The 24,229-nt window shown below is 39.7% G+C and overlaps 1 protein-coding gene across 1 annotated transcript in view; it reads right to left on the reverse strand.

The window, feature by feature from the left end:
• Positions 1 to 24,229, reverse strand: part of USP40 (ubiquitin specific peptidase 40) — a 91,161-nt gene that overhangs the window by 23,484 nt on the left and 43,448 nt on the right. The window contains 6 exon segments of the mRNA XM_059054380.2: positions 771 to 807; positions 11,806 to 11,892; positions 13,174 to 13,262; positions 14,021 to 14,074; positions 21,097 to 21,154; positions 22,574 to 22,697. Of these exon segments, the coding sequence (XP_058910363.1) occupies positions 771 to 807; positions 11,806 to 11,892; positions 13,174 to 13,262; positions 14,021 to 14,074; positions 21,097 to 21,154; positions 22,574 to 22,697 (449 nt within the window).

A 24,229-nucleotide genomic window follows, 5' to 3' on the forward strand; every position in this document is an offset into this window, starting at 1 on the left:
ACCTCACATTTATCCTGCACAGGCCACAGGTTTTGAATCCCAATACTGTTCTTTGTAGACCCTCTTTTGTCATCGGTTCTAGTTTTAAATGCAGTAAGATTTATATCGATATTTAACTTAATCTAAGTTTAAAAAAACCCAGTAAGTTAAGAGTGAACACCATTACTTCATAGCACAGCATGGTAGAAAGAAATCAGAGTTCTGAAATCAGAGCCACTTAGCTACTTGCTCTGTAACTGGGTAAGCCGTTTAACCATTTTCAGCATCTGTAGAGTGGGAACGGGGGAGGATCCCTGCACGGGAGGACTACTGCCGAGAGGACCTGAGGCATCGCACAGAAACTCCTGGAAGTTGAGCAAAAAATAAACCCTGGGTTTATTTTTTTCATTCATATTACATTCCCTGATCTATACACAGAAATACTGGCATAAAACACAATGCACTGAAATTCTGAATCCATGAGGTTAAAAAAAGAATTTCAGCAAAAGATCTAGGAAATTCCAGAGGGTCTAAATCTTAACTGTATCTCTTTTGTACCTTTCTTGTTTCCTATCTAGGCTCTCTTTCCTTAGAAGTAGGCTAACCTCCAACTAGTTTTCTTTTAGCCTGCAAACAAGAACCAGGAGAATTATGTACGTATAGAAATGTAAAGCATAACTGACAACCCCGGAGAAAAAAAAAGTTTGAAAAGTTTTCCTTAGGCTTATAGAAAATTTATTATAAGTAAAGGATGTGGATAAACTTATGTATCATCATGGTCTGTAACTTACCTGAAAGGCCAGATTTCTCCAGCATTACCTTTAAACACTGTTAAGAAAAAAAAAACTATGTTCATTAGTTGTTCTATATCTGAGTTACAGTATTGTGAGAAACACCCTTTTTTGACCCTGGGCCTATCTGAGTCTGATTATATTTAGTAATTCTCAAATAGATAAAGATACACATGGTGCAGTGATAAAGTTAGCGCTTCTTAAGGGCTAGGTGGCGCCAACTCAGCAGGGAAAACCAGTTTCCGGTGTTCGCATCCAGGTCTATCTAAAAGTTCATTCACTTCCAGGACTGCGGTATGATTCCCTTCTTATGAGGACTAACAGTGTATTTTTGACCAGATGTGATTAATTAGGCTGATTTCACAGAACTCTGACTCCTAGAGAAGGAGGTTAGCTTTTACTCATCATCTAAGAGACAACTGGTCATACCATCAACTCATGAGGGAAGAACTAGGCATACTGTGAGCTCATGGCACAATTCAATATATGAGACACGATTACCAGACGTTTAAACAAAACAAAAATAGTCATGAAACACTCCCTACTTCTTGAGGGGAAAAACATTCTTAAATAAATTTAGGGCAAAGGAGTATGTAACAATTCATTTATACTATAATGGAGCAGAAGGGAGTAGTACAAAGGATGATGACTGCTGCCCTGCTTGGATTAGGAGAAAAATGGCAAACAATCCAGACATCCCTGGATTAAAAGGGGAACATTTAAATAAACTATAAGAGGTCTTAAAACAAAAGGATAAAAGAGATTTATATTTACTGGTCTTAAAAGATCTTTAAAATATTTTAAGTGAAACAAAGTTCTGGGATCCCATTTATGATTTTAAAGAAAACCATACAAGTCAAGCTCTTATTTCTACACGTCCATACATACCCACACATTGGTACACACATGGCAAAGGTATGGAAGGATACACTCTACTGATGTGGATAAGATCATACTGTCCAATGACAACAGTGACTTCTGGGGAAGGGACAAGAATAGGGTGGTGACCAAGGGGGATTTTTAGTCCCCCCAAAGTTTAAAAAGACTAAATCCACAATTACTTGTCTGATTAAAAATAAAAGAGACTCTAGAACTAAAGATTGTTTAGAAAATGATGATGATGACAACACAGTATGTTAAAACAGGGAATGGGGGCGTCCCTGGTGGCACCGTGGTTAAGAATCCGCCTGCCCAAGCAGGGGACATGGGTTTGAGCCCTGGTCCGGGAAGATCCCACATGCCGCGGAGCAACTAAGCCCGTGCACCACAACTGCTGAGCCTGTGCTCTAGAGCCCGCGAGCCACAACTACTGAAGCCCGCGCGCCTAGTGTCCATGCTGTGCAACAAGAGAAGCCACCGCAGTGAGAAGCCTGCACAATGCAATGAAGAGTAGCCCCTGCTCTCCGCAAGGAAGCCTGCACTCAGCAACGAAGACCCAATACAGCCAAAAATAAATAATAAATAAAATAAATAATTTTTTTTTTTTGCGGTACGCGGGCCTCTCACCGCTGCGGCCTCTCCCATTGCGGAGAACAGGCTCCGGACGCGCAGGCTCAGCGGCCACGGCTCACGGGCCCAGCCGCTCCGCGGCACGTGGGATCTTCCCGGACCGGGGCACGAACCCGCGTCCCCTGCATCGGCAGGCGGACTCTCAACCACTGCGCCACCAGGGAAGCCCAATAAATTTATTTTTAAAAAAAAAACAGGGAATGGGACCAAAGCCATATTCAAAGAAAATTGCAGTCGCAAAGGCCTCCATCATTTAAGAAAAACAAGCAGCTGAGCATTCACCCTGTGTTCCAGATAGAGGAAACTGCCGGTGTCAGGGCCTGTTTGAGGAACAGCACAGTGACCAACGCAGCTGGAGTAGAGTGAGCGAGAGTGATGGTTAGACTTTTTTTTTTTTTTAAAGACACCCAAGGGCCAGATCACACAGGCCCTTGCAAGGGCACTCGGGGCTCCCCCCCGTCACCCCGAGTGAGATGGGAAAGCACAGCAGGGTTGTGTGCAGAGGACTGACTGATCTTACACTTGAAAGGATTCCTCCACTTCTTTGTACGAACACACCCTGGGAGGTGTCAGGCTGGAAGGAAGGAGATCGGTTAGGAAGCTGCTGGAATAATCCAGATGAGAGGTGAAGGGGTGACAGCAGTGAAAGGAATAAGATGGGATCAGATCCCAGATAGATCTTGATGGTAGAACCAAAACGATTTCAAGGTTTTTGGCCTAAGCAAGCAGAAAATGGAGCCACCGTAATAGAAAAGGGAAATGGGAGTGAAGTGTGTTTGAGAGAGATCAGGAGCTCTGCTGTGGGTGCGCTGTAATTTGGAATGACAATCAGACAACCAAAGAGTAGCTGGACGTTTGAGTGTGGCGCCTACGACTCGAGCACGAGGTGCGCACAAGGCAGAGAGAAGAGGAAACACAGACTGAGAACGGGTAGGCCTGAGAGGTGGGAGGAAAACCTAAAGAGCTGCGGTCTTCTCAAAGCAAGCGGCAGAAGTCATCCAGTATGTCACTGCTGCTGAAAGAGCAAGTAGGGTGAAGACCGAGACCTGCTCACGGGACACAGCAACATGGAGGCCACCGAGAGCCTCGACAGAGCGGTTTCAGCAGGGGAGGGGGTGGGCAGGCACGGGGAATGACTCCACCTGCAGTGGGTTCGAGACAGAACAGAAGAAAGACATACGCATCGCACCTTGGAAAAATTCTGTGCTTTCCGTTCTTTGAAACAAAAAAACACTGAAGTTACCCAAGGCCACATCCCAGGCACAAAACGACTAACCATCTTTTCCTCTAAGTAACTGCTGCCTTTCCAATGATATTTCTAGTCCCTCTTCACACTTCCAACTTACAAACATAAATACGATACTGAATTGCCCCCCATTCTTGACAGCATCCAATCCAAAGTTAGCCCTTATCCCTCCTTAGAATCATCGAGCACAAGTCCAAACCTTCTCAGGGACACTCCAATGTCTGATTCCTATGATATGTATCACTTGCTGGCAGCAAATCAATAATAAACCTTTTTTTAAAGCTAAAAGCACCCCCAAACAAAAAACGTATTAAAGTTAAAAGGCAAATGAAAACCTGGGTAAATATTTACAGCTTGTAACAAAGGGTAAAAAAATATTTTATTTAAAAAAAGTTTGGCGGGGCTTCCCTGGTGGCGCAGTGGTTGAGAGTCCGCCTGCTGATGCAGGGGATACGGGTTCGTGCCCCAGTCCGGGAAGATCCCACGTGCCACAGAGCGGCTGGGCCCGTGAGCCATGGCCGCTGAGCCTGCACGTCCGGAGCCTGTGCTCCGCAACGGGAGAGGCCACAACAGTGAGAGGCCCGCATACTGCAAAAAAAAAAAAAAAAAAAAAAAAAAAGTTTGGGGACTTCTCTGGTGGCGCAGTGGTTAAGAATCCGCCTGCCTGTGCAGGGGATGCAGGTTCCAGCCCTGGTCTGGGAAGATCCCACATGCCACAGAGCAACCAAGCCTGTGCGCCACAGCTACTGAGCCTGTGCTCTAGAGCCCTCGAGCCACAACTATTGAGCCCGTGCACAACTACTGAAGCCCATGTGCCTAGAGCCCATGTTCCATAATAAGAGAAGCCACTGCAATGAGAAGCCTGCGCACCATAACGAAGAGTAGCCCCCACTCGCCACAACTAGAGAAAGCTCAGTGCAGCAACAAAGACCCAACGCAGCCAAAAATAAATATAAATAAATAAATTTATTAAAAAATAATTAAAAATTTAGAAAAAAAGTTTTATCATGGAAAATTTCAAACACATGCAGAGGACAGTAAAATGAACCCTCAAGTATCCACTGCCAGCCCCAAGTCCTGCTGCGGCCAGTCTGGTTTGCCGATGCCCCGCCCACTTCCCCTGACCGGCTCCTCACATCCTTTTGAAGCAAATGTCAGGTGTCATTTCATTTATTGATATTCAGTACTCAGCTCTAAAAGATGAAGATTCTTTTAAAAAACGTAACTCTTAAATAATTATAATATCTAAAAAAATTAAGAAGTCGTAAATAACAAATATTCTGTCAGTGTTCAAATTTCCTTACTTTCTCTTAAACTGTTACTACAGTTCTTTTGGTTTGAATCAAGGGCCACATAAATTCCATACACTGCACCTACCTGCTATTTCTCCTAAGTCTCCTTTAACCTACAGGCTGTCTCACACTGCAGTTGATTTCTTGAAGAGTTTTCCACTTCAGGACAGTGCTTACTGCAGGCCTGTGGTGCACTTAACAGGTCCCTTGTCCCCTGTACTTCTTATAAACTGGTACTCAGACCTAGAGGCTTGATCGGACTCAGGTCCAGTTTTTTTTTTCTTTTGGCAAGAAGAGCACGGGTATTGTTTTGAACTTCTAAATGTCTGGGTGTTGCTCTTTTGGAGTTGTTAGCAGTTTTTCAGGATCCTTGCTTAGATCCATTAATTCATTAGGAGTTGAAAAACAGTGAGAGTCTAAAATTCTTTCTTCATTATGTTAGCTGGGATATGTCTATTAAAAAAATCTTCTCATTATCTATTTGGTTGATGTGAGGTATAGTTTGCAAAGAAAAAGATAAATGCTTGATTCTTTCATTTACAGTTGCCTAGCATCCACTATAGGTAAGCAATGAATATAGATTTTTTTTTTTTTTTTGCAGTACATGGGCCTCCCACTGTTGTGGCCTCTCCTGCTGCGGAGCACAGGCTCCGGACATGCAGGCTCGGCGGCCATGGCCCACGTGGGATCTTCCCGGACCGTGGCACGAACCCGTGTCCCCTGCATCAGCAGGCGGACTCCCAACCACTGCGCCACCAGGGAAGCCCTGAATAGCATGTTTTTTAGGATCACTGTGAACTCATGGATTTTATGTATGTGTGAATCAATTTTCATTATTATATTCCCACTGAGGTTCAAACTCTTATCTTCAGGTTGGCTCCTGACTCTCTTTGCTAATCCCAGAGGTCTTTGCTATACTGTTTTCTGTTTTTCCTGATAAGATGTTCCAGGCTCATCATACACTTTCCTGACCTAGATACAGAACCAGCCATTACTCCAAGAAGCCCTGGTTCCTCTAGGAAATGGTATTTAGTGACCACAATCTGAATGCTGGGGTGCTTGCTACAACCAGGTTGCTCATTGTTTCCATAAGCGATTTCAGGGGACAGAGCTAGAAAAATAATTTTTTAAAGAAAAAAATATATCAGGTTCATTCTGACTCTTCTAATTCAAATTCAGGAGCACAGGGGCTTCCCTGGTGGTCCAGTGGGTAAGACTCTGTGCACCCAATGCAGGGGGCCCGGGTTCGATCCCTGGCCAGGGAACTAAGATACTGCATGCCACGGGGCAACTAAGCCTGCGCACTCTAGAGCGTGCGTGCCGCAACAAAGTGCCTGCATGCTGCAACTAAGACCCAACATAACCAAATGAATAAATAAATAAATAGAATCCACCAGAGGGCAGACAGCAGAAGCAAGAAAAACTACAATCCTGCAGCCTGTGGAACAAAAACCACATTCACAGAAAGACAGACAAGATGAAAAGGCAGAGGGCTATGTATCAGATGAAGGGACAAGATAAAACCCCAGAAAAGCAAGTAAATGAAGTGGAGATAGGCAACCTTCCAGAAAAGAATTCAGAATAATGATAGTGAAGATGATCCAGGACCTTGGAAAAAGAATGGAGGCAAAGATCAAGAAGATGCAAGAAATGTTTATCAAAGACCTAGAAGAATTAAAAAACAAACAGAGATGAACAATACAATAACTGAAATGAAAAACACACTAGAAGGAATCAGTAGCAGAATAACTGAGGCAGAAGAACAGATAAGTGACCTGGAAGACAGAATGGTGGAATTCACTGCCGCCGAACATAATAAAGAGAAGAAAATGAAAAGAAATGAAGACAGCCTAAGAGACCTCTGGGACAACATATGCAACAACATTCGCATTATAGGGGTCCCAGAAGGAGAAGAGAGAGAGAAAAGACCAGAGAAAATATTTAAAGAGATTATAGTTGAAAATTTCCCTAACATGGGAAAGGAAGTCCAAGTCCAGGAAGCGCAGAGAGTCTCATATAGGATAAACCCAAGGAGAAACACGTTGAGACACACAGTAATCAAATTGGCAAAAATTAAAGACAAAGAAAAATTATTGAAAGCAGAAAGGGAAAAATGACAAATAACATACAAACAAGGGAACTCCCATAAGGTTAACAGCTGATTTCTCAGCAGAAATTCTACAAGCCAGAAGGGAGTGGCATGACATATTTAAAGTGATGAAAGGGAAGAACCTACAACCAAGATTACTCTACCCAGCATGGATCTCATTCAGATTTGATGCAGAAATCAAAAGCTTTACAGACAAGCAAAAGCTAAGAGAATTCAGCACCAGCAAACCAGCTCTACAACAAATGCTAAAGGAACTTCTCTAACTGGGAAATACAAGAGAAGAAAAGGACCTACAAAACCAAACCCCGAACAATTACGAAAATGTTAATAGGAACAAACATATAGATAATTACCTTAAACGTGAATGGATTAAATGCTCCAACCAAAAGACACAGGCTTGCTGAATGGATACAAAAACAAGACCCATCTATATGCTGTCTACAAGAGACCCACTTCAGACCTAGGGACACATACAGACTGAAAGTGAGGGGATGGAAAAAGATATTCCATGCAAATGGAAATGAAAAGAAAGCTGGAGTAGCAATACTCATATCAGATAAAATAGACTTTAAAATAAAGAATGTTACAAAGGACAAGGAAGGACACTACATAATGATCAAGGGATCAATCCAAGAAGAAGATATAACAATTGTAAATATATATGCACCCAACATAGGAGCACCTCAATACATAAGGCAACTGCTAACAGCTATAAAAGAGGAAATCGACAGTAACACAATAATAGTGGGGGACTTTAACACCTCACTTACACCAATGGACAGATCATCCAAACAGAAAATTAAAAAGGAAACACAAGCTTTAAATGACATAACAGACCAGATAGATTTAGTTGATATTTATAGGACATTCCATCCAAAAACAGCAGATTACACTTTCTTCTCAAGTGCACACGGAACAGTCTCCAGGATAGATCACATCTTGGGTCACAAATCAAGCCTCAGTAAATTTAAGAAAATTGAAATCATATCAAGCATCTTTTCTGACCACAACACTATGAGATTAGAAATGAATTACAGGGAAAAAAAACGTAAAAAACACAAACACATGGAGGCTAAACAATACATTACTAAATAACCAAGAGATCACTGAAAAAATCAAAAAGGAAATCAAAAAATACCTAAAGACAAATGACAATGAAAACACGATGATCTAAAACCTATGGGATGCAGCAAAAGCAGTTCTAAGAGGGAAGTTTATAGCAATGCAAACCTACCTCAAGAAATAAGAAAAATCTCAAATAAACAATCTTATCTTACACCTAAACGAACTAGAGAAAGAAGAACAAACAAAACCCAAAGTTAGCAAAAGGAATGAAATCATAAAGATCAGAGCAGAAATAAATGAAATAGAAACAAAGAAAACAGTAGCAAAGATCAATAAAACTAAAAGCTGGTTCTTTGAGAAGATAAACAAAATTGATAAACCATTAGCCAAACTCATCAAGAAAAGGAGGGAGAGGACTCAAATCAATAAAATTAGAAATGAAAAAGGAGAAGTTACAACAGACACCACAGAAATACAAAGCATCCTGAGAGACTACTATAAGCAACTCTATGCTAATAAAATGGACAACCTAGAAGAAATGGACAAATTCTTAGAAAGGTATAACCTTCCAAGACTGAACCAGGTAGAAATAGAAAACATGAACAGACCAATCACAAGTAATGAAATTGAAACTGTGATTAAAAATCTTCCAACAAACAAAAGTCCAGGACCAGATGATTTCACAGGTGAATTCTATCAAATATTTAGAAAAGAGCTAACATCCATCCTTCTCAAACTCTTCCAAAAAATTGCAGAGGAAAGAACACTCCCAAACTCATTCTATGAGGCCATCATCACCCTGATACCAAAACCAGACAAAGATACGACAAAAAAAGAAAATTACAGACCAATATCACTGATGAATATAGATGCAAAAATCCTCAACAAAATACTAGCCAACAGAAACCAACAACACATTAAAAGGATCACACACCATGATAAAGTGGTATTTATTCCAGGAATGCAAGGATTCTTCACTACATGCAAATCAATCAACGTGATAAACATATTAACAAACTGAAGGATAAAAACCATATGATCAACTCAATAGATGCAGAAAAAGCTTTTGACAAAATTCAACACACACTTACGATAAAAACTCTCCAGAAAAGTGGGCATAGAGGGAACCTACCTCAACATAATAAAGGCCATATATGACAAACCCACAGCAAACATCATTCTCAATGGTGAAAAACTGAAAGCATTTCCTCTAAGATCAATAACAAAACAAGGATGTCCACTCTCACCACTATTATTCAACATAGTTTTGGAAGTCCTAGCCACGGCAATCAGAGAAGAAAAAGAAATAAAAGGAATACAAATCGGAAAAGAAGAAGTAAAACTGTCACTGTTTGCAGATGACATGATACTACACATAGAGAATCCTAAAGATGCCACCAGAAAACTACTAGAGCTAATCAATCAATTTGGTAAAGGTGCAGGATACAAAATTAATGCACAGAAATCTCTTGCATTCTAATGATGAAAAATCTGAAAGAGGAATTAAGGAAACACTCCCATTTGCCACTGCAACAAAAAGAATAAAATACCTAGGAATAAACCTACCAAGGGAGACAAAAGACCTGTATGCAGAAAACTATAAGACACTGATGAAAGAAATTAAAGATGATACAAACAGATGGAGAGATATACCATGTTCTTGGATTGGAAGAATCAATATTGTGAAAATGACTATACTACTCAAAGCAATCTACAGATTCAATGCAATCCCTATCAAATTACCATTGGCATTTTTTACAGAACTAAAACAAAAAATCTTAAAATTTGCATGGAGACACAAAAGACCCCGAATAGCCAAAGCAGTCTTGTGGGAAAAAAATGGAGCTGGAGGAATCAGACTCCCTGACCTCAGACTATACTACAAAGCTACAGTCATCAAGACACTGACACAAAAACAGAAATACAGATCAATGGAACAGGATAGAAAGCCCACATATAAACCCACGCACCTGTGGTCAACTAATCTATGACAAAGGAGGCAAGGATATACAGTGGAGAAAAGACAGTCTCTTCAGTAAGTGGTGCTGGGAAAACTGGACAGCTACATGTAAAAGAATGAAAGTAGAACACTCCCTAACACCATACACAAAACTAAACTCAAAATGGATTACAAACCTAAATGTAAGACTGGACACTACAAAACTCTTAGAGGAAAACATAGGAAGAACACTCTTTGATATGAATCACAGCAAGATCTTTTTTGATCCACTTCCTAGAGTAATGGAAATAAAAACAAAAATAAACAAATGTGACCTAATGAAACTTAAATGCTTTTGCACAGCAAAGGAAACTACAAAGAAGACAAAAAGACAACCCTCAGAATGGGAAAAAATATTTGCAAGTGAATGAACAGCCAAAGGGTTAATCTCCAAAATATATAAACAGCTCATGCGGCTCAATATTAAAAAACAAACAACCCAATCCAAAAATGGGCAGAAGACCTAAATAGACATTTCTCCAAAGAAGACATACAGATGGCCAAGAAGCACATGAAAAGTTGCTCAACATCACTAATTATTAGAGAAATGCAAATCCAAACTACAATGAGGTATCACCTTACACCAGTTAGAATGGGCATCCCACTACTGGGCATATACCCAGAGAAAACCATAATTCAAAAAGACACATGCACCCAAATGTTCACTGCAGCACTATTTACAATAGCCAGGTCATGGAAGCAACCTAAATGCCCATCGACAGACGAATGGATAAAGAAGATGTGGTACATATCTACAATGGAATATTACTCAGCCATAAAAAGGAAGGAAATTGGGTCATTTGTAGAGACATGGATGAATCTAGAGACTGTCATAGAGTGAAATAAGTCAGAAAGAGAAAAACAAATATCATATATTAATGCATACATGTGTAACCTAGAAAAATGGTACAGATGAACTGGTTTGCAGGGCAGAAATAGAGACACAGATGTAAAGAACGTATGGACACCAAGGGCAGAAAGCAGTGGGGCGGGGGGTGGTGGTGGTGGGATGAATTGGGAGATTGGGATTGACATGTATACATTAATTATGTATAAAATGGATAACTAATAAGAACCTGCTGTATTAAAAAAATAAAGTTAAATTAAAAATTTTTTAAAAATAAATTATAAACAAACAAATAAAAAAATATTTAAAAAAGAAGTTCGCACACCACAACTAAAGATCCCACATGCCGCAACAAAGATTCCCACATGGCGCAACTAAGACATGGCGCAGCCTAAATAAATAAATAAACAAACAAGCAAACAAATAAATAAATATTTAAAACAAAACAAAAAAACAAATTCGGGAGTACAGGCTTCCTTTAACCATATTGATATTATGTGTCTCTCCATTTTCCAAGACTGAAAGTCCCTGTTCTCAGTGACATTAACATAACGGTTTGCTTTATCACACACACACATTCACACCTGTGTGTCTGAGATTACGTGTGTACACATAATGTAGAAACAGCAGAAGGAAATATACCGAAATGTTAACATTAGTTGGATAAGGGATAATGAGGGGTGTTAATTTTTTTCTTTTATCCCATTTTTACATATATCCCAAATTTCTACAATAAACATGTATTAGTAGTAGTCAGACAAGAAAAAAGAATAATCTTATTTTTAAAACCACAGCTGGCTCACCACCTTTCAAGCAATTCAAACTATTCTTTTAGTGAATACATAGAATTCTTTAACAGATATTATGTAAACCCTACCCTTAGGATCACAAAATCCTAACCCAGGTTACCACTGCTGCCTATACGAAACACCCACAGACCCTGGCCACCCAAAGTGAAATTCCTTACATCTCTCACAGATATTGTTTCTTCTACTATGATCTCCAACTCTGTCCCAGGCTGAACATTGCTCCCCACAGCGAAAAACAGGAACAGCTAAGATCAAGAATAGAGGTATAAATGCAATTTAATTTGAATTTCAAAATTCTATAAATATATTATTTATTTCCAAAACCGAAAAGCCAATGGTCATAAAACTTTAATAAAAATCTCAAATTATGTAAAAACAAGTCTACGTTGGGTATTTTAAAGTTATAATTTAAACAATCTTGACTACCTAGAAATGTAAGATTCTTTATCACCATTGTTTTTACTCCTAAGAAACATCTCTCACAGACATTATTTATTCTAGTATGATCTCCATTTCTCTCTCAGTCATTCCTCAAAGAGATTTGCAATTACTATATACTATAAACATTAACTGTGTTTTTTCTGAGTCATTAGTTTGTGATTTTATTTTCTGTCCAGAGGTCCCATATACTTTAACTCCCTGGAACCCACAGGAAAAATGTAAATCTGATCTCGTCAATTCAGTTCTTTACAGCCCTATTTTTCCTTTCTAACTCAACCACACTTGTCATGTTTTTTCTCCTATGATCTTGTCATACACTACTATTTGTTAGAGTTTGGGGAAGAACAAATGAAAGGGGAGGTAGTTGGGAAACTAATGAAGTGGATTAGTTCCATATCAGGGATCTACGAGCCATGAAGGATCCTGATATGAGTTTAGCTTACCGTGATACAGAGTCTTAACAGTAAGGACACCATTATGGCTTTTGGACTGTAATGAAAGTTTATTAAGTAGGTAGGGTTCTAGGCAAAGGTCAACCTGATAGTATTCTGTAAGTAAAATGAATACCGATAAAGAAAAATCTGCTGTGAGTCTATTATATTATTGCAGGAAGTAATTAAGTTCAAAATCAGTATACTGTATTTCATTAAATCTAAAATGCTGCCAGTTGTTACTTATTATTTTATGCACCACTAAGAAAGGAAACATAGTATCAGCTACAGTGCAGGATGCCACTGATTGTAAGATGCATCTTAATCTCACAGATGTTAAAATGTAGTAGAAAAAGGGTACATTTTAGAATTTATGAATTATGGTGGTTGAAAATGGTGGCCACTCAACTTTAAAGATCTCCCTTAACCACAAAATTTTCACAGCAAAACCTTATGAATATACTTTGACATAGTATTTTTGACTTCAACACAGAGAACTATATGGATGTATTCCTAAATAAAAGGTATCATTTAAGGAAAAGAAAAATTTTAAGAAAAACAGTATTACTTCAGTAGTTAAGGAATTTATCACACAATTAAGAACTTCTGATCATGGTAAGGTTGGTATGGATCTGTCAGGTGATCTCCTTTTACCTGCGAAGAAGTTGGTGCTTTTCCAAGACACAGTCCCAATGAACTCCCCATCTTCAATTCTGCTTCCTTCAAAGTATAATTGTCTGGCACTAAAAAGAATTTTGGTAACATGGTAAATGTTATTAATTCCTACCTTTGGGCAAACTAATACACTGAAATCAGCCTTCCTTTGTAAATCAGGAATGTTAAGAAAGAAACAAACTGAGTTATACTCCACGCAAAAGGATTATATACAGTTGTCTGATCTTAGATTTTCTCACTTTAGGACATATACTCTTGTTATCTGTACAGCAATGCTAAAGAAATAAGAGGCAGCTATGAATGTTCTGGATTCATACGTAACAAAAGAGAGCTGTTGTTTGCATGGATTATGTAATATTCTGAATTGATTCATGCATGATGGACTACCTTCTTCCAAGTTTAAAGCTGCTATGGTGACTACCATCAAGAGTAGATTAAGTCTAACGACAAGATGCATTACAGAGGTCAGAACCAAGACTCTGGTTACTGTGATAACTGGTATCACAATAAAATGAGCAAAACAAATGAAAAACTTTGATAATAAATCTAGAAAGATACAACTAGGGCAAAACCATGGCTAAAATGCCCGTCAGCTAATCAGAAAGACAGGTGTTTTCCTTTAGAAAACAGAAATGTGTGATTTTTGGTTAAGACTTTCTGTAATTCACAAGGAAGACACCTGGATGAAAGTCTGTTCTATAAACCAGTTTCTAAAAGGTAACTTAAGAATATTAGGTATTGGAAGTGACTGTTTAAGGTAAAAGTGTTGAGAAGGATAGGTGGCATAAGTAGGTGTCAGCTTTTGAAGGCTACCAAAAAGATTTACCTGGACAAAGAAGCTTCCCGTTTCTATCAATAGGCCTCAAACAGCTGTCCTCGGCTATAAATAAGAAGATGCTGGTTAGTGCAGCAAACAAAGAAAACCAAAGAGAGATGCTATACTGTGTTAATTAGCAGGAAGCTAAAAAAACAAAAAAACAAGCAAAAAAACCCAACAACAAAAAACCACGTACAGGCACTCTTCCCTTTGCACAGCAGTGCAGGACCATAAGAATGCCTGTGCAAGTTGAAAATTTTAGATTCTGTGCACAGAAATCTAAAAAAAAAATTATGATTGTACCATGACCTTTAAAATTTTTTGTCAAAACATTAAAAACCCTGTCAGTTACACATGTACAGTGAAATAAAAAAATAGCAAACTAATATTTACACTGTAATTTAAAACACTACAGGGGGCTTCCCTGGTGGCGCAGTGGTTAAGAATCCGCCTGCCAATGCAGGGGACATGGGTTCGAGCCCTGGGCTGGGAAGATGCCACATGTCGCGGAGCAACTAAGCCCGGCGCCACAACTACTGAGCCTGCGCTTTAGAGCCTGCGAGCCACAACTACTGAGCTCACATGCCGCAACTACTGAAGTCCACGCGCCTAGAGCCCGTGCTCCGCAACAAGAGAAGCCACCACAGTGAGCAGCCCCCGCTCGGCACAACTAGACAAAGCCTGCCCGTAGCAACCGAGACCCAACACAGCCAAAAATAATAGATTTTTTAAAAAAACCACTACAGACACTGAGAATTAAAATGTTTTCTTTGTAAAAAACACAAGAATAGTTTACACAGGGATTGCTTTTGTCTCATAGAGCTTGCGGTACAGGGTGACCATCTTCTCTAGCCCCTAATGATATTCTAAGTTTGGATCAGCTGCCATTATTTTATGTTTTGTACTTTCAATTTCATGAAATATCTCCAAGAGCTCCTTTAATATGAAGTTTTTCTGCCAGCGTCGACTCCTCTGGGATATCTTCATATACTTTTCGTCACAACCACTTTCCTCACTCCTGTGAGTTTATGTTCATTAAGTTCCTCTGGCTGCACATCTGGATTCTCTCAAATGACAGCAGTGCCAGCATTCCCACAGCCAGCTATTTCTTCTACAGCTCCACATACTTTTGTTTCTCTCTCTCTTTTTAAAAACTTTATTTATTTATTTATTTATTTATTGGCTGTGTTGGGCCTTTTGTGGCTGTGTGCGACTTTCTCTAGTTGCAGCGAGCAGGGGCTACTCTTTGTTGCAGTGCGCAGGCTTCTCATTGCGGTGGCTTCTCTTGTTGCAGAGCACGGGCTCTAGGCATAGCGGGCTTCAGTAGCTGTGGCGTGCGAGCTCAGCAGTTGTGGCTTGAGGGCTCTAGAGCTCAGGCTCAGTAGTCGTGGTGCACGGGCTTAGCTGCTCTGCGGCATGTGGGATCCTCCCAGACCAGGGCTCGAACCCGTGTCCCCTGCATTGGCAGACGGATTCTTAAGCACCGCACCAGGGAAGCCCAGAAGTTCTAACTTTATCTGAACAGAACAGAATCTCTTTGAGATTCTTGAGTTCTAGCCCTTATACTACAGTAATGTGAAGCCAGCATAGAATTCTAATACAAACTCCTTGACAACTGAAACAGCTTATGTAAGAGAGTTCTCCAATTTAAAAAATGTTAATTTAAAATACTGTTTTTTTAAAAAATTTTCACTTTCATTCAACACACGCCATGTACCTTCTATGTGCCAGACACTGTCCTAGAAGCTGACAATAAGAAAAACAGCCATGGACTCTGCCCTCAAAGAGCCTCATCTAATGGGGGAGGTGGACATTCAAGACACAAAACACAGGTAGTGACAGTGTAAGTGCTAGAAAGGGAAGAACAGGGCGTTAGAGTACGATGGACAGATTAACTGAGATTGTGTAGCCAGGGATGACGGAAATAACATTTCAGCTGAGACCAAATGAGTGACTGAAGTTAGCATATGAAGAGTAAAGGGAACAGAGTTCAGAAAAGATTACGGGACTAAGAAGTCTCGGGGGAAACTAACACACTATTGTAAAACAGTTATACTCAAATAAAGATGTTAAAAAAAAAAAAAAAAAAAAAGAAGTCTCGGGGGACTTCCCTGGTGGTGCAGTAGTTAAGAATCCACCTGCCGATGCAGGGGACATGGGTTTGGTCCCTGGTCCGGGAAGATCCCACAGGCTGCGGAGGAACTAAGCCCGTGCGCCACAGCTACAGAGCCTGCGCTCTAGAGCCCGGGAGCCACAACTACTGAAGCCTGTGCGCCTAGAGCCCGAGGTCCGTAAGTAGAGAAGCCACCACAGTGAAGAGCAGCCCCCACTCTCCACAACTAGAGAAAGCCCATGCGCAGAAACAAAGACCCAACGCAGCCAAAAATAAATATGTAAAAACAACAAAAAACCCTCCCTCTGCTTAAAAAAAAAAAAAAAAGAAAAAAAGAAGAAGTCTCGGGGGTAGAAGAGAGCCTGTGACCAGAAATTCCACAAAGTCAGCATGGGAAGTATGTTGTGAAGAAGCAGATGAGTGGACTGCAAGGAGGTTAGTTAGGCGGTGGTCAGACGAAGCAGGCTCCTGTAGGCTAGGAGCCCACAGGCAACACACTACAAAGTACAAAGAGCACAACAGGGCTTTGAGCAGAGGGTGACGTCTGATTCACCTGCGTTTAAGAAGATCACTTGCTATGTAAAGAATAGTTCGGAGGGAGAAAGGAGTGGAGGAAAGATCTGTGACATGGGAAAACAACAAACTATTCATTTTAATAAACCATATATTCTTAAGTAACTTTATCGATATATAATTCACTTATAATAAAACCCATCCAGTTTAAGCACACAGTTTAAAAGAGGTCGATGAAAACACTCAGTAACCACCAGCAAATTGAGATATAATTTGCATCAGCCCCCAAATTCCCTCACGCCCCTCCGTAGTCAATCCCCCACCCCCTAACTCTGATCTGCCTCTGTACCTACAGCTTAGGTTTTCTTTTTTGACAATTTCACATCGATAAGTGGAATCCTAAGAGTATTACTCCTTTGTGACCAGCTTCTTTGGCTTGGCGTGATGTCTTTGAGATTCGTCCATGTTTTGCATGGGGTGGTGGTTTACTTCTTTTATTGATGACTAGTATCCCATTGTATGGATGCACCACAATTTGCTCACCTGCTCACTGACATTTGGATTGTTTCCCATTTTTGGTTATGAACATTTACATACAGTATGTGTAAGGATACACGTTTTAATTTTTCTTGGATAAAAATCCAGGAGAATTGATAAGTGAAGGTTTACATTCACAGGAAATAAGCTAGCTCCTCACCAAAGTGACTGTATCGTTTTACACTCCCACCAGCAATACACGGCAGTCCCAGCTGCTCCTCATCTTTGACACCACTTAGTTTTGTCAGCGTTTAAAATTTTAATCATTCTGCTAAGCGTGCAGTGATGTGTCATTACGGTTTTAGTTTGTTGGCTAACGATACTGAACATCTTCTCCTGTGCTTATCGGGTGTTCATAGGTAGGTTTTCTTTTGTAAAGTGGCTTCCCAATTTGGGTTGTCTTCTGACTAGGTTATAAGTGTTTTTTATATATCCTGGATGCAAGTCTATTGTCAAATACATATTTTATAAATTTTTTCTCTCAGTTTGTGGCCTGCCTTTTCAAATGCCTTTAAAATTTTGTAGTAGCCCAATTTGCTTTTACTTTCATGGTTTGTTCTTTCTAAGTCCTATCTTTAAAAAAAATCTCTTCCTTATGGTAAAAGTAACAGAGATTTTCTATGTTTTCTCCCAGAAGTTTTTTTTTTTTTTTTTAAAGAAGATGTTGGGGGTAGGAGTTTATTAATTTATTTATATTTATTTTTGCTGTGTTGTGTCTTCAGTTCTGTGCAAGGGCTCTCTCTAGTTGCGGCGGGCGGGGGCCACTCTCCATCGCAGTGCGTGTGCCTCTCACTACCGCGGCCTCTCCTGTTGCGGAGCACAGGCTCCAGATGCGCAGGCTCAGTAGTTGTGGCTCGTGGGCCTAGTTGCTCCGCGGCATGTGGGATCTTCCCAGACCAGGGCTTGAACCCGTGTCCCCTGCATTAGCAGGCAGATTCTCTGCCACTGCGCCACCAGGGAAGCCCTCCCAGAAGTTTTATAGTTTTAGGTTTCAACACTGAAGTCTATGATCCATTTTTTTTTAAATTTATTTTTGGCTGTGTTGGGTCTTCATTGCCGCGCACCGGCTCTCTCTAGTTGCGGCAAGTGGAGGCTACTCTTCGTTGCGGTGTGTGGGCTTCTCTTGTGGAACACGGGCTCTAGAGCACAGGCTTAGTAATTGTGGTCCATGGGCTTAGTTGCTCCGCAGCATGTGGGATCTTCCCGGACCAGGGGTTGAACCCGTGTTCCCTGCATTGGCAGACGGATTCTTAACCACTGTGCCACCAGGGAAGTCCTATGATCCATTCTGAGTTCATTTTTTACATGATGTAAGGCAAAGTTGGCAGTTCATTTTTGCATCTATTGATATCCAATTGGTCCAGCACTGTATGCTGAAATAGTATCTTTCCCCATGGAAATACCTTGGCACTTCTGTTGAAAGTCAACTGACTAAATATGTTTGCATCTATTTCTGGCTTTTCAATTTGGTTCTGTTGTAAATACTCTGGAACATTTCCACATATGATCTTTGTTGCACATTCTTCTTCTTAAAAGAGCCCTTAAAAATGTAATAACTATTCTTAGCTCACTGGCTGTGCAGAAGCAGGTTGTAGGCCACACGTGCTAAACTCTGCTCCATGTGTCTACCCTCATGACCACACACAGTCTTGATTTCTATAGTTTCAGAGTAAGTCTTGAAATCAGATGGTGTAATTCTTCCAACTTTGTTCTTTATTTCCTCTAAAACTGTTATAGATACTTTAGGTTCTTTGCATTTCCACATAAATTTAAGAATCAGCTTCGCAATTTCTACCAAAAAAACAAACAAACAAAACCTGCCAGAATTTTGAGTGAGAATGCACTGAATGTACAAATAAATTTTGAGAGAATTAGCCTCTTAATAGTACTGTGTCTTCTGATACAAGAATATGGTACATCATTTAATTTATTTGGGTCTTTTATTTTTCATGGCAATGTTTTCTAGTTTCCGGTGTACAGGTCTTGCACATATTTTGTTAAATTTACCCCCAAGTATTTCATGATAGCTTATGCTATTATAAATGTTTTCTTAATTTAAGTTTCCATTTTTTTGTTGCTAGTAAACATATATGGATTTTTTTTTTTTTTTTTTTTTTTTTTTGCAGTATGCGGGCCTCTCACTGCTGTGGCCTCTCCCGTTGCTGAGCACAGGCTCCGGACGTGCAGGCTCAGTGGCCATGGCCCATGGGCCCAGCCGCTCCGCGGCATGTGGGATCTTCCCGGACCGGGGCACGCACCCGTGTCCCCTGCATCGACAGGCGGACCCTCAACCACTGCGCCACCAGGGAAGCCCCATATATGGATTTTTATATATTGATTTTGCGTTCTTCTTAAACTCACTTATTAATTCTCGTAGTTTTAATAGGATCCTTAGAGTATACAAATAGATGATAAAACAGCAATAGTGCTCACCATCACTGCATCAGGAAAATGCAATTAAACACAGGATACCAATTCATGTTCACTAAAATGGCTACAATAAAAAAGACAATTATAGGACTTCCCTGGTGGCACAGTGGTTAAGAATCCACCTGCCAATGCATGGGACACGGGTTCGAGCCCTGGTCCAGGAAGATCCCACATGCCGCAGAGCAACTAAGCCCGTGCGCCCCAACTACTGAGACTGCGCTCTAGAGCCTCTGAGCGACAACTACTGAGCCCGCGTGCCACAACTACTGAAGCCCGCATGCCTAGAGCCTGTGCTCCGCAACAAGAGAAGCCACCGCAATGAGAAGCCCGCGCTCACCGCAATTAGAGAAAGCCTGTGTGCAGCAACGAAGACCCAATACAGCCAAAAATAAACAAAATAAATAAGTAAAATTTTTTTTTAAAAGACAACTATAAATATTGGCAAGGATGTGAAGAAACTGCAACCCTGATACATTGCCAGTGGGTATGTAAATGATTCAGTCACTTTGGAAAACAGTACAGCAGTTTCTTATAAAGTTAAACATAACTTTGCCATATGACCCAGCAATTCCAATTCTGTACATCTACCCAGGAGAATTGAAAACACAGGTCTATACAAAGACATGTTTATAGCAGAATCAGTCATAAAAGCCCCAAAGTGGAAACAATCCAAATGTCCATCAACTGGTAATGAACAAACAAAATGTGATATAGCCATACAATCCATACAATATATTCCTTTTTATCCAGTCAGCAATAAAAAGGAACAAACTATTGAAACATGCTAAATCATGGATAAATCTCAAAAATGATATGCTGAGTGAAAGAAGCCAGACACAAAAGACTACATATTACATGCTTCCATTTACATGAAATGTCCAGAAAAGCAAGTCAAAAGAAACAGAAAGTAGATGAATGGCTGTCAGGGGCTTGGTATGCAAATGGGAACGAGAGATCTTTTTGGAGTGATGGAACTGTTTTAAAACTGGATTGCTGTGATGGTTGTACGACTTTATACATTTACTAATAATCACTGAATTATGCTTAAAATGTATGTTTTATGATATGTAAATTATACCTCAATAAAGCTGTAAAAGAAAACTTAATGCCGAGTGAATAGTAAGTTTGTGGAATGTTATATTCATTAAGATAGAATTTACACAAATGTAAAAATACAATATACACACACACATAGAGAGAGAGAGGTATAATAATATATAGAACAATGTGAATGCACAAACTAGATACACACCCAAATCAGATATACTGGTTGCATCTGGGGAGGGATGATAGGTCTGAGGAGGAGAACACAGAGGACTTTATTTGTAATGTTTGAGGCAAGATGGCAAGATGTTAACATTTGTCCATTTTGGGTGGTAGATACGTGAGTTTTCCCTAAATTATTTTTTGTACTCTCCCGTATTTTTTTCAATTAAAAATCAAAACAAAACTAAATTAAACCAAAAAACCAAAAGCAAACATAAATGATTACCTAGTTCCTTCATTAATTTTAATTCCTTTATGGCTTTAATTCGAATATCAAACACCACCTAAAATAGAGAAATAAACTAATGACTGTGTATAAGTTAAAAACAATGGGAGAGGAGGAAAATGAAGATTGTCAGTGTGTGCATATACAGGTTGAGTTATTAATTACCTTACATTTAGCAGTTTTTGCCTACTTGAAAAAAATTGTTTTCCATCCCTGAAATTATTTTCTCTCTTCTACAAAGTCAAAGGCAAAAGCTTAGATCTTGGTTAAGTTTTCACCAAATTGATAATAATTGGAATGGAAAGGCCGCCTACAGAAAACATCAGAAAACTAAAGACAATAGTAGCGAAAGGCAAAAGCTGACAAACAGTTAACCTTTCTGATAGCAAACAAAAGAAACTATAGGTTTCTTTTTGTTAAGAATGATGAATTCAGGGCCAGGGCACGGCACATGGGTTCGATCCCTGGTCTGGGAAGATCCCACATCTTCATTAATAATATAATATAAAACTGCACTAATAATTAATAAGCATTAATAATATAAAAATGTACTAATCCAAGGGTACTATTTAAAATTTCTACTTAAATTATTTTAGATTGTGTTTTCTTTTTTTTCTTTTTTTTTTTTTTTTAAATTTAGGCTAATTGCCTCTAGGGCATAAAATCGTGGAAATTTAGGGGTAAAGCTGACGACAGAGATCATTGACTCTACTTCCCCACCGGTGGCCCCCACTATGCCCCCCGCCCCGTGCCAAGAAGGAGCAGAGCCTGCAGTAATCAAGGACTGCACCAGCCTCCCATTTGGGGTCAGGGCGGTGGGCCTCCTGAGCTTTGGGGCACTGACCTTATACTGTTCCCACTAACGTGCAAACAAACCTTTAGAAACTATAATTTTATATAAAAGAAAACACTCTAAATTTTTAAAATAAAGTTACAGAAAAACTTAATAAATGGAAACTACATAAATGTAAAAAGATGTTTCCTGCAATAATGTTTAAGTAAACCAGTATAATAGTCTTAAATGGAAAACTGAAAAAAATCTCTTTGAAGAGCAACTGGCTTTATACAGAGCACAGAGTATACTGTAGAGCAATTTAAGATAAACTTTAAAAAACCCAAACACCAAAGAACACAAAACCAAAACATATATACCTTGTTTTAAAAATATAGAAAAGACTCTTGAAAATAGCATTTCACAGTTATCAAAGTCAGAAGATTCCATGAACTAATTAAAAAGGTAATGCCCACATTCTAATTCTAGGCTTTGGAGGGGAAAAAAAAGCATATATTTTCTTGAAATATGCCAGGGGCTAACAAAGTAAATAAGCAATCATCAAATGTTACAAATAAAAAGGTGATTTCTTAAGATTTAGAAGTTTACTGAGACAACTGTTCTGAAAGATTAAGGTATTGCTTTCTAAATAAAATTGCATTACTTAAAAACTGTCAACCACACTGAAATTAATATTCTACTCACTGTGTTAAGAGTTGCTGATATTTTAACTTGCTCTTCTTCAGAGTCTAATTGGCATAAATTTTTAACTTGGAGCCAGTCAATCTCATTCATACTGGTGATCCATTTCCCTTGTCTGGTCAACAAACTGTAGGTAAAAAGACATTTTAAAAATGTGTCTTTACAGCCCTTTCATGGATCAGAGAGGATTGGAAAATTCATGCATTTCTTTAGGCACCGCTTCCAAAATTCTGCCTGTGTCACTTAATGTGACTAATTAAAGGTGACCAAGTTCTACTGAGTTGGGTTTTTGAAAGTTCACTATCTTTTTCGGATAGTGTTAAGACAGTATTCCACGGAGTCTATATTCATGATTCCAAATATTCTTTGATTTATACAAATAATTTGTTGCCACATTTTTCAAAGAGAACTGTTGTAATTGAACAATCAGTTGTTAACATCTACCTGCACGCTGCAATCACTAGGGGCGCTTTAAAAGAGTACCTACGCCAAAAGCCCACCCGTAGACTTTAGTAGTTTAACAGCAGGACAGCATGCACAGCTGTGCAGACTGACGCTGAATAAAAGTACATCTAATGGATGTCATTCACATCATATACACTGTACATCTGTGTTTTTATTATAGAGGCTTTAAAAACTTTTATGATAGCAGATGGCAGTGGAGTGTCTAGTTCTAACAAGATTTGCCTACAGATAATAGTAAAGGTTCTTGAGGAAGGAGTGACTTCTTACTGATTCACACAGAGGCACTGAGCGGGCTAGCGGAAGTCCTCTTTGGGAGTGCGTAGCAGAGCCCTAAAACACAATTCTACTCTTCATTTCAGTTATTCCACTCTGGGACTCCCCCTTGAGTTAGCAATCTTAAATAGAGCAAAGTTTTAAGCACAAAGATGTTCCCTGAAGACCATCTTAAAATAATGAAAAACTGGATGATAACAAGGATGCTAGCTAAACGATTTAGCACTTACTATGTGTAAACACTTGTAAGCTCTTAACTCTTTCAATCCTTACAACTGTATGAAGCTGGTACTAATTATTATGCTCATTTTACAGAAGAAGAAATTAAGCAGAGAAAGATGACGTAACTTGCCCACGGTCACACTACTAGTAAGTGATAAAGCTGGAAACAAAGCCAGGCAGCTGGCCCTCAAGGCCTTGTCTCTACCCACTCCTCACACAGGAGCAGTCAGGTAACCTATAACATCAACATAGGTTATTATGCAGCCATGAAATGAGGTTTATGAAGAGCCTTCAAACATGAGGGGAAAGCAGGATATAACTATTTATCTACAAAATCATCACTATTATGTTTAAAAAGGAAAAAACCGGACTTCCCTGATGGCATAGTGGTTGAGAATCCGCCTGACAATACAGGGGACATGGGTTCAAGCCCTGGTCCAGGAAGATCCCACATGCCGCGGAGGAACTAATAAGCCCATGCGCCACAACTACTGAGCCTGCGTTCTAGAGCCCGTGAGCCACAACTACTGAAGCCCGCGCGCTTAGAGCCCATGCTCTGCAACAAGAGAAGCCACCGCAATGAGAAACCCGCACACTGCAACAAAGAGTAGCCCCTGCTCGCTGCAACTAGAGAAAGCCCACGCATAGCAACAAAGACCCAACACAGCCAAAATATATATATATATATAAAATAATAAA

This window comes from Kogia breviceps, chromosome 2, assembly GCF_026419965.1.
Source record: "Kogia breviceps isolate mKogBre1 chromosome 2, mKogBre1 haplotype 1, whole genome shotgun sequence".
NCBI classification, from domain to species: domain Eukaryota; kingdom Metazoa; phylum Chordata; class Mammalia; order Artiodactyla; family Physeteridae; genus Kogia; species Kogia breviceps.